Genomic DNA, 14,656 nt, shown 5'->3' on the forward strand with positions numbered 1-14,656 from the left:
TCCTTTTCCTTTTCCTTTTCCTTTTCCTTTTCCTTTTCCTTTTCCTTTTTCCCTCCCTTTCTGGTACCTTCCAGAAAAATAAGTAGCTTAAATATATTATTGAGAATTTTAACCATTTTATTGCAAAACCAATGCACTATCAGCAAGCTTCAGTGCTCTTCTAAAGTCTTCACAGAAGGCTCCAAGTACAAAGCTGCAGCAGCCCACCTGGTGGTCATCTTAGAGTACCAACAAAGGAAAAGCGTAGTTTCTCACCTAAATGCTTACTCTGAAAGCATTTTTCAGAAATGCAGTTATGGCGACGAGATCAGCAGGAGAAGACATTTTTCTGAATGCTATGATGATTTTAAAAAGGTCCTTCAGCAATGGTACAAGGCCTTGAGAAGAATCGTGTTACCTCAGGAGGAGGCAGCCCTTTCCCATATGTCACATCATGCTCACTCACATGTGGAGAGGTTCAGACCTTTGCAAGCCACTAGGCTGAGTCTTACTGTACCAATTCTAGCAAAGCTGCAAGAAACCTACCTGCACCTCTATGTCGCAGACCACAGCCCCCCATGAGATTCCTTCTTGCAGAAGAAAAAGAAGGCAAAGTGGTAAATCCTTTCCTTCTAACCTGGTTTGGATGATATAAAAATTGCTACTTTTACCAAGAAACAAGCCTCTTCCATCTGGGCTAAATCCTGGGCAGTACTAAAAATTCAACCACTACAACCTGCACTGATCAGCGCAGGACACCAAGTGCTGTGGGTTCAGTGATACCACATTTTCAAAATCCCCACAAGGATTTCCTTTCTCCTAGTTTCTTCCCCATTCTCCTTTCAGTTCCTGAAATCAAAAGCACTCCTGCACTCGTAACAGATACTCTGCTTCCATTTTCATTCCTCTGCATCTCCATATCTGTTTGCTCAGTCAGAACGTGCCTGGGGGACGTCACACTTTCTGCAACATTGCACCACAGTGCTTGCTGCAATTATGATGTTAAGCAGAACATTTGATTATGTGTCCTATATGGAATTTATAGCAGCCTTGTAATAATTCTTCTGGAAAACATCGGCTCTTGTGAGGGTTTGGCAATGCTTCATTTCTCATGGACACAGTAACATTTAAACAACCCTACCAACATTAATTTAACTCTTGTTTTATAATTCCTTCAAGTGTAGAAAATCGAAGTTCACGTACATTGCAGTTGCTTGAAAGGGGAAGATACTCTTTCAAGTTGCAGTGGTCTAAGCACTGGACACATTTGATCACTGGGCAAATACTGTACATGTCTTCCATGTACACTGTATCTGAATGAGCACAAATCTCCTCTGCAGTAACAGGTTCCCTCATGCCTGGGCTTTCTGACTGCCTGGCTTTCAAAAGCCTGCTCCGATGCCTGCCAGTTGCTCAGTGGCCTGTCAAGGCATGTCGTCATCTCTCAGCAGAAGAACTTCTCACGACCCTACCCTTTCATGACTAGGTTCTGTGCTTGCAGGATGTGGATTTGCAGTTTCGATATGTGCATCCTCAGCTGTGCTATTTGAAGAAGGATCTCTTCTCAACAGGTGTGGAATGATTTATCCTGAAGAAACAATTTGCTCTCAACAGGATTTCTTGCTTGTAGGTCAGCGCAGATTTTAGCTTGTCAGCCATGGGAAATTTGAGCGTTTGTATCTCTTACATTCCAGTATTCCTTAAATCCTTGGTAGAGATAATAATGCCAAGTGAGAGGTCTCAAAATGCACCTGCAACCTCTCTCTCCCGTGCTGTACCAGACTGCTGGGTGAGTACTCTGAGCTGATGAGCAGGTTTCCAGGGCTTTGATAACCACTAGATAGCTTTGGTTGAAGAATAATAATAATGCTGTGAATAGGTTACCTGTTCTGCCTTGATGACTATAGTCAGTGCTGATCCTGTTGGTATAGCTTACCTGAAAGCAGTGGTTATCTACTCCAATTGGAAGCAGTGAGGCGATGATAATATTTAAGCAGAATCCTTGCACATTGCTTATGGTATATAACATTTAAACAGTGTAACATTCTTCTGTAGCAAAAGAGTTTATTCTCTTTGTAACACCAATGAATTACTTGCAACTTACACTCACATTCATGTGTACCGCGGTGCCCTGCCTCGTCCCTGCATCATGGACTGACCTGAACTTCACAAATTGTATTTTTGGGTTGTGCCTCACAGTAATATCATATTCTTGTAACAATCTGTCTCTGAGATACACTGTGCTTCGTCAGCACGCAGGTATGAGGGGAAAATGAAGTCCTGGCAGAAATACTAACGCTGGCCCAAGCACGCATATGACTTCATGTCCAGGCCACTTTCCAGTGTCCTGTTTTCTTTGTTGCAGTCAGAAACCTTTGCTTGCTTTCTGCTTGCATCCTCCACTTCATACTTGCAAATTTGTTCACAGAAATCCTTATATATTATTTGTCATAGTTTCATGCTTTCTGCATGCTGGAGGGTAAATTATCTCCATGTCTGTTCCACTTATAATCACATTTAGCAGCAAACTTACTTATTAGCAACGTACATGACTGCTGCTCCTGATAGAGCTACTTCAGTCCCTCTGAGCACTTGCATCTGAGCTCTTATATTTTTCATTTTGTTTATTAATTTAGAATGAACATTTTCATCTTTTATATTTTATTGCTTGCAGTCAGTCTTTTTGCACAGGTAGGAAGGTGATTTGTTATTTCTTTAGGTTTCTGATTACAATGCTATTAAAAGATAGTTTTTTCAGGCTGAAAGTGCTCCTAGTGTTTTAGGTGTCTGTGGTCTGCTGGTGTCCAGCTGAAGCACAGCTTTTATCTGGCTAACAGCAGGGTTATTTTTTTTCTCCTTTTATTCCAGCTCTCCAGCTTCTTTGCAATTTTTCCATTAAAGATACACAGGTGCAATACAGAACCCTTCCCCCAGCTTCCTTTTCACTCCCCTGTCTTGCACTTGGGATTCGATCTGCCACGCCAACTAATGTTCTTTTTCATTCGTTATGTTAATTTCCTTTTTCAGCTCTCCTGGTTTACATAGTTGTGCCGAGCCAATTCACTTCTGGTCTCTCACACAGCATCCATGAACAAGAGGACTGCAGTTCTATGGGGCATCACTTAGGTTCTGCAGATTTTCTTTTCCAATTTCTCTGTTTTTTCTAATACTCTACCACCAAGCACATCCTGAACTTTTTATATTCTGCTGCACGACCCTGTAAATAAGGATACTAATTGCTGTATTACTGAGCTATGATAGGAAATTTCTAGCCCAAGAGCTGCACCACTGAGATAAAAGTGGTCACCTTTTGTCCTTCACTAATGCAGAAAATGGGAGGAACAACCAGCCACCAAGGAGGCTGCTGTTGAAACACTGGCCAGAAATTCAAAACAGTTGGAAAGCAACAGAGGATGGGAGACCAGCAGAGATGTAAAGAGACCTTGCACAACGTTTGTGCTTCAAGGGGGGATGCTGAAGAAAAAGCAACCTTTCCAGACCACAAGCAGAGACAAGTGGGGAGGGTAAAGAGGACGGTGGCAGAATGTATCCCCATGATGCTGTGGGAGTTGCCAGCTGCAGCACAAGGGGAAGCCAGCAACAGATGGATGTGTCAAGTGGGCGTAGCAGGCAGCAAATGGCAGAATTGCCTCAGCTCCCTCCTGCCAGCTCCTACTGCAGCAACCTCTGTCCTGGGCTTTGCCTTTAGTGGGACTGCACAGCCACAAGCACGGTGTGCCCCTGCACTTCCACACATGGGAGGCGTGGGGTATCGTGCTGGGAGCCTGAGGAGGATGCACACGTACATGTGGGCAATACTCTCACCAGTGTACACAGCGTGCTATTACTCTGCATTCATCTCATCTGTCCTGTCTCCAGCAAGTATCCTTTCTCTTTCCTCATCCTGATCCCAGCTGCAGTTGGCTCTGGCTGTTGAAGCAGGTCTGTAAAACAACTCATTTGTTACCAAAATTATTCCTCCCACCCCACTCAGTGCTGAATTGTTCTGCCAAAACCCTCGTGCACAAAAATTAAAAACATTAAAGGCATAGTCCACGAAGTGCTGGAGGCACTCACCGCCTTCATGAAGGTCAAAGTGTAATTTCATGGGCTGCAAAGGTAACCACAGGAACTGAATCAAGCTTAAGAACAGGGCACACGAGCTGCTCCTTCCCCCCCTCTGTCGGACACAGGACCTGTTTCCCCAGACACGGCACCCACCCACAGCATGGACGATTTCCACTGAGCACAGCAGCAGCCGCTCCCTGAGCCGGCGTGTCTCATTGGCCTGCAGGGACAGCGCAGCCAGGCCTCGCTCCTGGGTTACACCAGCGCAGGCCGGTGGGCCAAGCCCTGCTCCCTGTGTGTGAACCTGCAGCTTGCCTGAATGTTTCCAGGCGTGTAGGCAAAGCGTATGCCAAGTGACACACACTGCCTGCTGTGGGTGGGAGGCTTGCCCGCAGGGCTGATATCCTAAACCATGGATGGTTTGGACTGTAGGCAGCATCTTTTTGTCCCGAGGCAGAGACCACATCATTTTCTGAACAGACCACAGAGCCCTTTGGGCAGCTCTGATGGAGAAACGGAAGCACGTTAGCTGGAACACCTGCCTATCCTGTACCAGTGTTCACTGGCAGCCTTCAAGCAGAACCCACAAGCACCAAATGGAGGGATATATTTTTAAGTGATGCCTCAGATGACAGAAATTAGGTTTAATAATATTCACGTGAGGAAGGGCAACTTCCCAAGATCTCTGAGCTACCCAGCTCTCCTGGCCCCTGTGCAGGCTGACACACAGCCAAGACATGCTCCAGAACTTTTATTACTATGCAGAAGGATAATACATAACCACTATCCTCTGGCAGCATTTCCAGACTGCTGAGGGTGTCTGGTTTATTAGCATCAATCATAATGGCAACGAGCCATGTAAACTGCCCTTCTCCCCCAAACTATAGTGCAAAATGGATATGCCATGGTGAAGACTTGTGAAGAAGAATTAAGGAGGGAGTCTGAGCCTCCACTGGAGCCCTGTGGCACTGATAGCACTGTGGCAGTGAGAGATCCCCCAGTGACTGCTTCTAATATCAGGAAGGAAACCAGAGGATGGATGAAAATAGAGAAAAATACTTATTTGCAAGAACACTGCGGTGGAAAAAAGTACCTTGTTAAATCTATCCTTCCATACAGATTCATATTCAAACTCCCAGTACAGTGAGCAGTCATCTTCATGTTTGTTTTCAGATCAGACTCTAATTTGTTGCTCTTTCTTACACTTATTTGGGCTTTGTGAAACCATGTAATCTTTTTAATCTAAAGCTCACAGAGCTGCTCTTGCAAACAGGCACTGAAGAACCTGGAGCCAGCTGCAAGCTCTCATTCTGATGGCTTGAGTTTGAAGATGAGATATTCTGGGAAGGAAGCACACTTGTGTGATATCACTACTCTGGGTCATTTAGCTGGGAAAAGCTTAACTCCCACCTTTAGTTCTGTTTCTCACTGCCATCAACAAACCAATCAGATGAACAAACAAAAAGCAGGACTGGCCTTTATCCATGGCATGGCTTCTCCTGAACAGAGACCGGCCAAGTTGTCAGAGGCACAGCATAGCTGGACATTAAAATTTAGTGTCATTTCATTTCTATTTCAATAAAAGGAGAATGGTTATTGCTGGATTCTGCTTATAGTGAAACAAACAATAAAAGGTCAGTGGAGGAGGATGAGGTTACCAGAATTTAATTTCACTGAAATGTCTGTACTTGATCAACACTCAGGATAGAAGAAATCGTGATTGGTAGGGGGACATAAAACTTTCTGTTATGGAGAAAATATAGATGAGACTATTTACTATACAGCACAGACTTCTAAGGAACAGAGCATTTTAGTTCAGAAATGATTTTAAATTGAAACCTTGGCTTTCTTTCTAAGTGGATTGTTGACCTAACTAGCGGAAGTCTCACCTGCTGCTTGGCTCAGCACTGAGCTGGCAGAATGGAGTGTAACCCCAGGTTGTGCTGACTGCTGAAGGTTGTCAGTCCAGCTTTAAAAACACACCTCATTGTTCTGGCTGGGCACTGACTGCAGCCAGAGGTAGTAGTACCTGGTAACTGATTATGAGGTCTTGCTGGCAGCCACCTACCAGATGTATGAACCCCAGCCTGTGGGCAGTATGTAACACTTTTGCACTGCATAGACACCAGGCGGAGCAGCGCCTTGTCTCCTTGAGTTGTTTGTACACTCATGTGTGGTGGTGCCACACACTGCATTTCAAGTGGACACAGCTAAAGCTGAAGCAATTGTGCTGAGGGTGATCAAAGCACACAGCAGAATCACTGGTATTTACCAGCAGTAGAGCAGCAGATAGAGTACCAAGGAAAGGGGAAAATACATAATAGGAGATTTATTTTAGAAAGGTTCTTGAAAAGTATTTTCTTTCTTTTCTATATATCAAAGAGTGGAGCTTTCATATAAAGCACAGATTTCGTGTATCTCCTAAAACGAGCCACCAAGGAACTGCCTGAAAACAGCAATGAAACAAGAAGCAACTTTTCAAACAACAGCTGCCTAGGCTGGCTGTACTGACCATCTGTTCTGATGCCAGAAGCGCTCATGTCACACTTGCAGAGGTGTGCATGAGTGTGACAGCCCTGCACTGATTTTAATACTACCACAGCTGGCTTCATTTTCTAAGGAACAAAAAGAAAAATGAACGTAGGAAGGAATTTCACTAGTTGTAAAGCATGTAATGCTGTGCTTGATGATTCTGTATTCTTTGCCATTGCTCTGCATTCTGTAATGAAAGCCCCCATGGAAAGATTTTTGAGGTAAATAAAGACATTTTTTAGCAGTAGCTAGTTTAGGTATCTGATATTTCAGTAACCTCAATCCATTCAGAGACTGGCACATAGGAAGTCTTGGACCTTCATATAAACATCCACCTGGACGACAGCTGTGCATGGCAGCTTGTCCTGGGGCACCACAGGCATTTGTGGGCCTTTCTCTCAAACAGTGGAAGGCAGCAGCGCTGCTCTTGTCTCATCTCACAGCTGCACTGAGCACAGAATCCCACCAGAACAAGTTCCCACAGGGGTTTTCTAAGCCTACACAAGGGCTTCACATTACATTTCAATTCATTTTGTAACTTGTGTGGTTTTCATGGAAACCATGAAATAATCTTTACATGCAGGAGAAGCATAGGTGAACTGGTACAACACATACACAATGTAATGTCATAGCCTCTGTCCTAGAGATAGTGAGGACACAAACATGGGACATGACGTTTCTGCACATTTCCTGCTCTCATTAAGATAAATGAGATGATTGACAAAGGAAGATTTAATTATAACCTACATTTCCACAAAGGAACAGAGGAGGGCTGTGACAGTAGAAGACCATTTTCAAGCAAAATGTGTGCTTTTGCAGAGATACTATGAGGGAGAGGAGATAATTGCCTCAAAATAATGGGGAAAAAAACAACACTTCTAGCCTCTTTTGTGAAAACCAGAATATCCTCTTCTCAGCTGAATGTCATTCCTGACTTTTTCCACCTCTTACTGCTGACTCCCTTCCTTTCCTTCTCACAAAGTACAAAGAATTAATGAGACAGAAGTTAAAACATAGGAGATGATAAAGCTGTAACACATCCTTCATATTTTATAGATTTACAGATTTTATAGACATAATTTTAAATACCAAGATGAGAATAGAGATTAGTTAAACCTCTCAGCTATCACACGCTCTTGAAATTTGGAAGACCTCACAGATACAGACAAAGCTGCTTGCTGCTAAATCCACAGACTAGAACAGCAATAACCCATGGCCATGTTTAGGGTAAAGCAATTAAAGACATAAATTAGATTCTCCTTCACAGTGTCACTGACAACAAAGCATACGTGTAATCTGACTCAGATCATGCTGTCTGTGTCTCTGCATGCCATATTTTGGAATGAAATAAATTACTTAAAAAAATTAATGCACTCATTCTTCAGCTGCTGCGCATTAATTCCTGCAATTAAGAACACTGGTAGCCTAAACACAGTGATTAAACTGTGTGCCTGAACAACCTGATTTTTACAGTGCTGACTTGTTTTTATTCAGTACTGACACTCAGGAGATATTGTATCACTGCTCAATAAGTCGACTGCAATTTCTTTTCTGCTGCGTTTTTTCAACTCGACATTGCAAACATCATCTCAAAATAAGACTCTGATCTATTGATAAGAATAGTTTTGATATACCTTCTGTGTAAATAAATGCTTGAATTTAGTGTTTTCTAGCATGCTTGAGCCATTGTGCTGTTGATTAAATAAAGTTTCTAAGGCAAACACAAGTGTTTAACAGGTAAACTTCAAGCAATGCACAAAGTATAAAACAGATCAATGCAAAAAAAAAAATGCACTTACCTGGTATGTAAACTGCACGTTACTTGGTGATTTACCTAATTTTCCATTGATGTTAACTTCAATTTGACCTTGTTTAGGTTCCTTCATTTCTCCAACTTGACACACAATCCTAGCGAGAAACAGTAATCTAAGTTTATCTGATAGCAGCAACAGCTGCAATACAATGCAAGGTACAATAGTTAGCACACCTGCTGCCAGCAAAAGCACAAACTTGGCTTTATCCCACACGAGGTACTTGAGCTCTGGCTCAGATTCCCACCACAACCACCCAGGAATATTTTAATCATATCTACATGGAGTAAAACTGAAACTTGAGCACCATACATAGCAACTACTGAGCCCACTTGTTAGTAGAAGACTCAGATTTAGTCCAGAGGTAGGGCCAAACCGTATGACCCTACACAAAGTTTTCCCATCATCTGGTGGTGTTAAAAAACCCAGTGACACCCCACATAGACCTTGGTGCAAGAATCAGCTATCTTGTAACTGTGTATCGGAGCTGCTAATGCTTTTGTTGTGAATCCTGCTATCTCCCAGCTTTAAGCTACTGCATTTTCACACCTACGATCAAAATCCTTTTAGAATTACTGTTCTCTGAAAATAAATCCTCAGATAACCCACGCAAAATCAGAGGTCAAGGAACAGTGGAGGAGAAAACATCCTGTTTTAACCCTCACTGCTGCTCAAGGAGAGCCGCAATGTTTAGATTTCTGTTTCCAACAGGTGACATGCAGAATAAAAGCATGAAAATGCAGCAAGGATTTGACACACTCGAAAGGTGGGACAAATGCTTAGTGGTGAGCTGATAATTCAGTTAGATAAGGATGCACACAGTGTCTGCAGACTGCACGGGCAGTTTCACACCGGACACACCCTAGGAATCACTGTTCATTTCCTTCATTTTTTCTCTACTTGGATTATTGCTCCTCTGTAAGCAGTGCACAACTGCTTAAAAAAAACAACAACAACAACAAAAAAAACCACACAACCCAACTCCCAAATTACTGAGTACAATGTACTTAACTTAGGATTATAATAAAAGGATTGTCAAGTCCCCTTGCAGATTGCTCCAGAATTTTCTGCCTGGGTACTGGCAAGTGGACAAAATTCTCTAAATTCTTGCATGTCCTGGCATGCGTATGGCCGCCTGCGTCTGTTCCTCATCATCTCTACTGTATTCTTGGAAGTTGTATCTCCATGTCAGGCAGAAACAGGAAACAGTGCCTTCGGAAGAATGTCTACCATATGTCAAGCTAAGGAAAGCAGTCGGGTGCTGGGGCTTGGGGGTGAACAGGGAGCCGGCAGTGGGATGAGCAGGGATTTTAATTGAGCAAAGCTCCCTCCCAGCCCAAGCGCTGGCACAGCCTCCCTCCCCTTTTACAAATGGAAAACGATAAAGGAGAACAGGCGTCTTCGAGCTGACAAAGAAATACCACAGCAGGGCCAGCAAGCAGCATCCACTGCCTTAAAGCTTGCTGCCCTCCTACCCATGGGAGGAACCAGCTCCAAAAAATGAATAGCTCCTTGCTGCAGGAAGGATGGAGAAGCAAGAGTCAGTGCTTCTTTATCTTTTTCTTTTTCTTTCTTCTTTTTTAATTAAGAATAAATAAAGTAATAATTAAACAAAAGAATAGAAGAAGATAAAGATGCGAAATTACAGATATCCATTTAAACATTTTGAATAACTTCTTTTTCAAGGCTTCCCTAATGGAGAACATCCTTCAAAACCTCCTAATTTGTTGGTAAATTACATTATGCGAGTTGCATTTGTTCTTGCCCATTACCACACTGGCAGAGCTTAAGAAACCAGTAATGTTGCTACGATACAAGGAACCAGTCATCTCAGTTTTGGCTCCTTTCCACATATTTAAAAATACCAAAAAGCTTTAGAGAAAGCCAAGAGGCTGTGGAAATTCTTGTAAGCCTACATTGGGATTCAATGCAGCTTTTGCAAACACTGGGAATAGGGAAAGATGGCTGAAAGGGAGTTTTCACAATTTTGTGGATAGTGATGCGTGTGTAAACGGGAGTGATGGCAACGGATTTGCGAAGCAGTAGGAGATACAGAGCTTTATAGATACTCTTAGGTCCTTGGGGCCTGGGAAGCTGCTAAATGCCTGATCCACAAACCAACTAAAGCCACAGTTTTTAAAAAATAAAAAAAAAAAATTAAAAAAAAAAAAAAATTGAAATCTCTTAGGCATCTCCAATATCTCTTTCAAAACACGCCACAGAAATAGCAAAAAGTTATTGTACTACACTTCAAAATAATCAAGGGGAGAGAAAGCCAAGGTTTCAAATGCAGTTTTAAACGCTGAAAGTGAATGAAAGAAAAATCACACAGCTTAAAATGTTGTTACTAATAACATGAGGACTACTCCAAAAGTAATGTCTCCTGTTTTATTATGTTGGCTCATGACGTCATAGGCAGATGTTGGTGGTAAGGCAGTACAGGTTGAACACTCCCACCAATATTTCATTACATGTTGTTGCCATATGATAGATGGCAGTAGAGGGGCAGTCTGACAAATGGCGTCTGACATGGAATGTGTGTGAAGCAAAGGATCTGAATTCCTCCGTGTAGAAAAAATGGCACCCGCTGACATTCAGTGTTGCTTGTTGAATGTTTATGGAGGCCAAACAGAGGGTGTGAGCACAGTGAGTGGGAAGTGGTGCATTTCAGCAGTGGTGACAACAGTGGTCACCTCCACTGCCGCAGATTTTTACGAGTGGAGCATGCAAGCTTTTATTCACTGCTGGAGAAAACGCACAGCTAGTGGTGGTGACTATGTTGGAAGATAGTGTTTTGTATCTCAGAATTATCTCTATCAAGTAGTGTTATTGTGCTTTTCATATCTGTTGTAGTTTCCATGGAAATAAATGGCGTTACTTTTGGAATTACCTACAAATTACTACTGAACTTTTACGTCATGCTTTCAAACAGCTACTATCAAAAGGGTATTTCCCTCTTGAAATTAGATGCTTGATATAATCTGCAGTATGCATCTAGACACCTAAAAGAACTTAGTCACCTTGTTTTCACTTTTTGGCACTGCTTAAGTCTGACGAGTAATCTACAAAGCATCTACCAACCTGCTCAGGCAATGCAGCACTCATAGACTTGTTGGCTCTGTGATGAAACTGAGTCATCTAACATTAACCCAAACCTCAAGGCTCCCTCCCTGTCCCCAAGAGAGAACCTCTGTGGCTGGACTGTTATAAAAAGAATTAAGCTTCCTCTTGCTTTGCTGACTTTCCCATTGGCTGTTCTGTGGTTAAGACTTCCCAACAATTTTAATGACTAGACGCACACCTATCATGCCTTTAATTTAAATGCTCATAAATAGTTTTGAGACATCTGCAGTAACAGTTTATGAAAGCTTTCCAAACAAATAAAAAAAAGTCAATGAATCAGAAGGAGGAGGGTAACATGCTATCATAAATTTGTTGCTGTACTGGAATCTGTAACAATTTTAAATAATAACTTTGACATGTTAGTATGAAACACTGCACTTGTACTGTACCAGTTCTATCTATTACTGGTGATTTCTAATAATTACAGTAATGTCGTCTTCTTGTGAGGATGCACAGAAGTTCATTTTTAAATTTTTTTGCCTAAAACATTGTGCGAAATACACAGTGATTACCTTGTGGAAACAGAGTAGAATTCCTCCTTGAAAATACATTCCTTGTCTGCCACTGTTATATTTTTCACATCTTCTGCTTTTATTCCCAAATTAGATCCCATTATGGTCAAAAGAATTCCACCATCCAGTGGTCCAGTCTTTGGCTCAATCTGTGTTTACATGAGGGAAAGTAAATAAAGAAATATTTCAGTGACCATACGCCATAAGCAAGATCTGAGCACTGGCAGGTGGCTGCTGCTGACTGCTGTCTAGTCAGCTCCAGAAACACCTGCTCCATTTTCCAATATTTCATATTTTTAAGACTGGATCCTTCATCCATGGCCATCCCTTTGCACTCAGTGCATAAATAAAGTAGCTGAAAAAGGATTCGGCAGTGTCCGTAGCTGTTTCCAGATATTTTGTTCAAACTTGAACCTAACAAAAGCTCTGAATGAAATATCCCCATTGTGACTCAGCATCTGCCATATCATTATTGCATTTTGTGATGGCTGGGATATGTTCTTATCAAATGGTGTGTGTGGATTTCACACGGTAATTTAGATGTACTCAGTTGAAGTACCTAGAATGTTTTCTAGGGAACGATGCCCAGAAACACAGCATTTGGCTTGTTACTGAAAAAGCAACTGTTGGAAGTAAAAGAGAGTTTATTGCTTCTTGCTTTGGCTGCTGGTTCACCAGGTGGAACAAAGCTCACTACAGGCTGTACATCTGGACTCTCCAACTTCTCACATTCAAGTTCCACAGCCTCAGGATGCATCAGGTTTCAGTAAAAGTTTGCTTAGATGCTTTCTGATGAAAAACAATGCTCTGGTAAGGAGGAAAAAAAAAGCAATCTTACGCGAGTAATTTCTGGATAAGGACACGTGTTGGTGGGAGGAGCATGACACAGCTTCTCATACACACACTTGCTTGGCTTGCCATCCTCTTCACACCAGACACACTTGTAGTCTTCATGGGCAGCGAGACACAAACTGCAGTCACTGCGTCCATAGGAACAATTGTACAGGGTCACTGAAATAGAGATGGTAAATGTACTTAAACACTACCCTACAAAAAATCTTATGTACAAAGCCCTCCATTGCTCAGCTCAGTCCTGTGAAGAAGGTGCACACTGTGAATGCTGCTGGAAGAAAACCTTGTTTATTGCTGGACAGAAAACCCTCACAACTACCCTCATGTAGAGTACAAAATATATGATCAAGAAGTACCCAAATAGTTTTGGTCACTCAGGCTTTGTCCAAACACTTAAGCACAAAGTCTTTTCTTTGAGCATCCTCAGTGAACCTGGCTATATGACAGCTCAAAGACCAGCTCCAAAAGCAGGTCCTGATGGAGCGCCAGCAGCCAGAGATTGAAGGCCACAAAATCCCATGGTGTCACTGGGACAGACACAGCTGGCATAGGACCCAGACAGTTGTGTATTTATAAGATGAAATTCACCCTTGTTAGCTGTTTCCAGGACATTTGGGCCTTTCCAAGATCATCATGAAAGCCTCAATGAAATACAAGGTCAATACTTAATGAAACATTGTCCTTTGTCTTAGTTATACCTCCCTTCTTCTCCATTGTCTTGCTTTTGTCTCTCTTTGCCTTGAGTTGCTACTCTGACACATGACTTATTCCTTCTGCAGTGGGGTTGAATCCCAATTCTTCTGAACCAGGAGATCAGGTCCGACAGTCACGTACTGGTGAACCAAGCACCAGCTGCCCCAGACACTAAGCTTATTTTGGCACCTGTCCATCTCTAGTATGATGCAGTCACTGAACAAAACCAGTTTTTCCAAATGGATGCAAAGATTTGAGATGTAGCTGGTGGTTCAGCACCATAAGGAAAGCCTGGCTTTGCAGAAAAACCTTTGGAGATGCACTTGAGAGCTAGCCCAGAAGAAACAGACTGAAGAGATGCCACACATTTCTCTGGGGAAAGCATGTGGCGCAGATTATTCAGCGCGAGTGCTGTGCTTCCCTGAGCAGGTGAGCTGGTTATCACAAAGAGGGGAACTTCTTGATCTTTCCTTTTATGCTTTCCCTTCATCCCTGCTTATCCCATCCTTGCTTATGCCTATCCTTTGGCTGCCCTATTTTTCTGGCCATGTGGCTTCACCCTCTGTCACCAAGGCTCTAGCACCTGTTGAGTCTTTTTGTAAATCAGCTTAACCTAGCAGAGGAGCAGAAAACTATCCAGGTTTCCTCCTGTGCTCTTTCAAGTGTTAAATGTGCACACAGATGGGAGTGGGGACTACATGACAGAGAATCAGCATCTCCCCTTCCCAGTGGCCATTAGCTGTTTAAGCTCATTAAGTCTCAAGAAATGGTACCCTTAGTGACATTGGTTTTTTTCCCCAAGGAGGAGCATCCTTAAAGATGCAGTAAACAAACTGACATACATAGAAGAGACCAGTGGGCAAGAGAGACTGAGATAATCCCTTGGAGACTGCATGTGGTAAAAGCCTTCACAGATGTCCATTTAAAGAAGGCTTCTACTCTCAGAGTAGCAGAACTCCAGAAAGGACACCAGCAAACCCACCCTCCAGTCACTGATGTTTCAATGCACGTGATGTCCTCCTAGATAACAGCAGAAGCAGTAGCAGCTTTTAACATCTAATTCCGAGAGGCTGCCATGTCTGATTC

The 14,656-nt window shown here is 42.6% G+C and overlaps 1 protein-coding gene across 4 annotated transcripts in view; it reads right to left on the reverse strand.

Annotated features, from left to right (window-relative positions):
• The window catches only part of PLXNB2 (plexin B2), a 248,929-nt gene that overhangs the window by 36,904 nt on the left and 197,369 nt on the right, over nucleotides 1-14,656 (reverse strand). For all 4 annotated transcript variants that reach the window (XM_042815708.1, XM_042815709.1, XM_042815710.1 and 1 more), the window contains 3 exons: nucleotides 12,864-13,036; nucleotides 12,026-12,174; nucleotides 8,379-8,487 (listed from right to left, as the gene is read on the reverse strand). In XM_042815708.1, the coding sequence (XP_042671642.1) occupies nucleotides 8,379-8,487; nucleotides 12,026-12,174; nucleotides 12,864-13,036 (431 nt within the window). The remainder of the gene's footprint in view (nucleotides 1-8,378; nucleotides 8,488-12,025; nucleotides 12,175-12,863; nucleotides 13,037-14,656) is intronic.

Source organism: Centrocercus urophasianus, unplaced genomic scaffold, assembly GCF_019232065.1.
Source record: "Centrocercus urophasianus isolate 14NV4802_14NV808 unplaced genomic scaffold, USGS_Curo_1.0 seq_15, whole genome shotgun sequence".
In the NCBI taxonomy this organism is placed as follows: domain Eukaryota; kingdom Metazoa; phylum Chordata; class Aves; order Galliformes; family Phasianidae; genus Centrocercus; species Centrocercus urophasianus.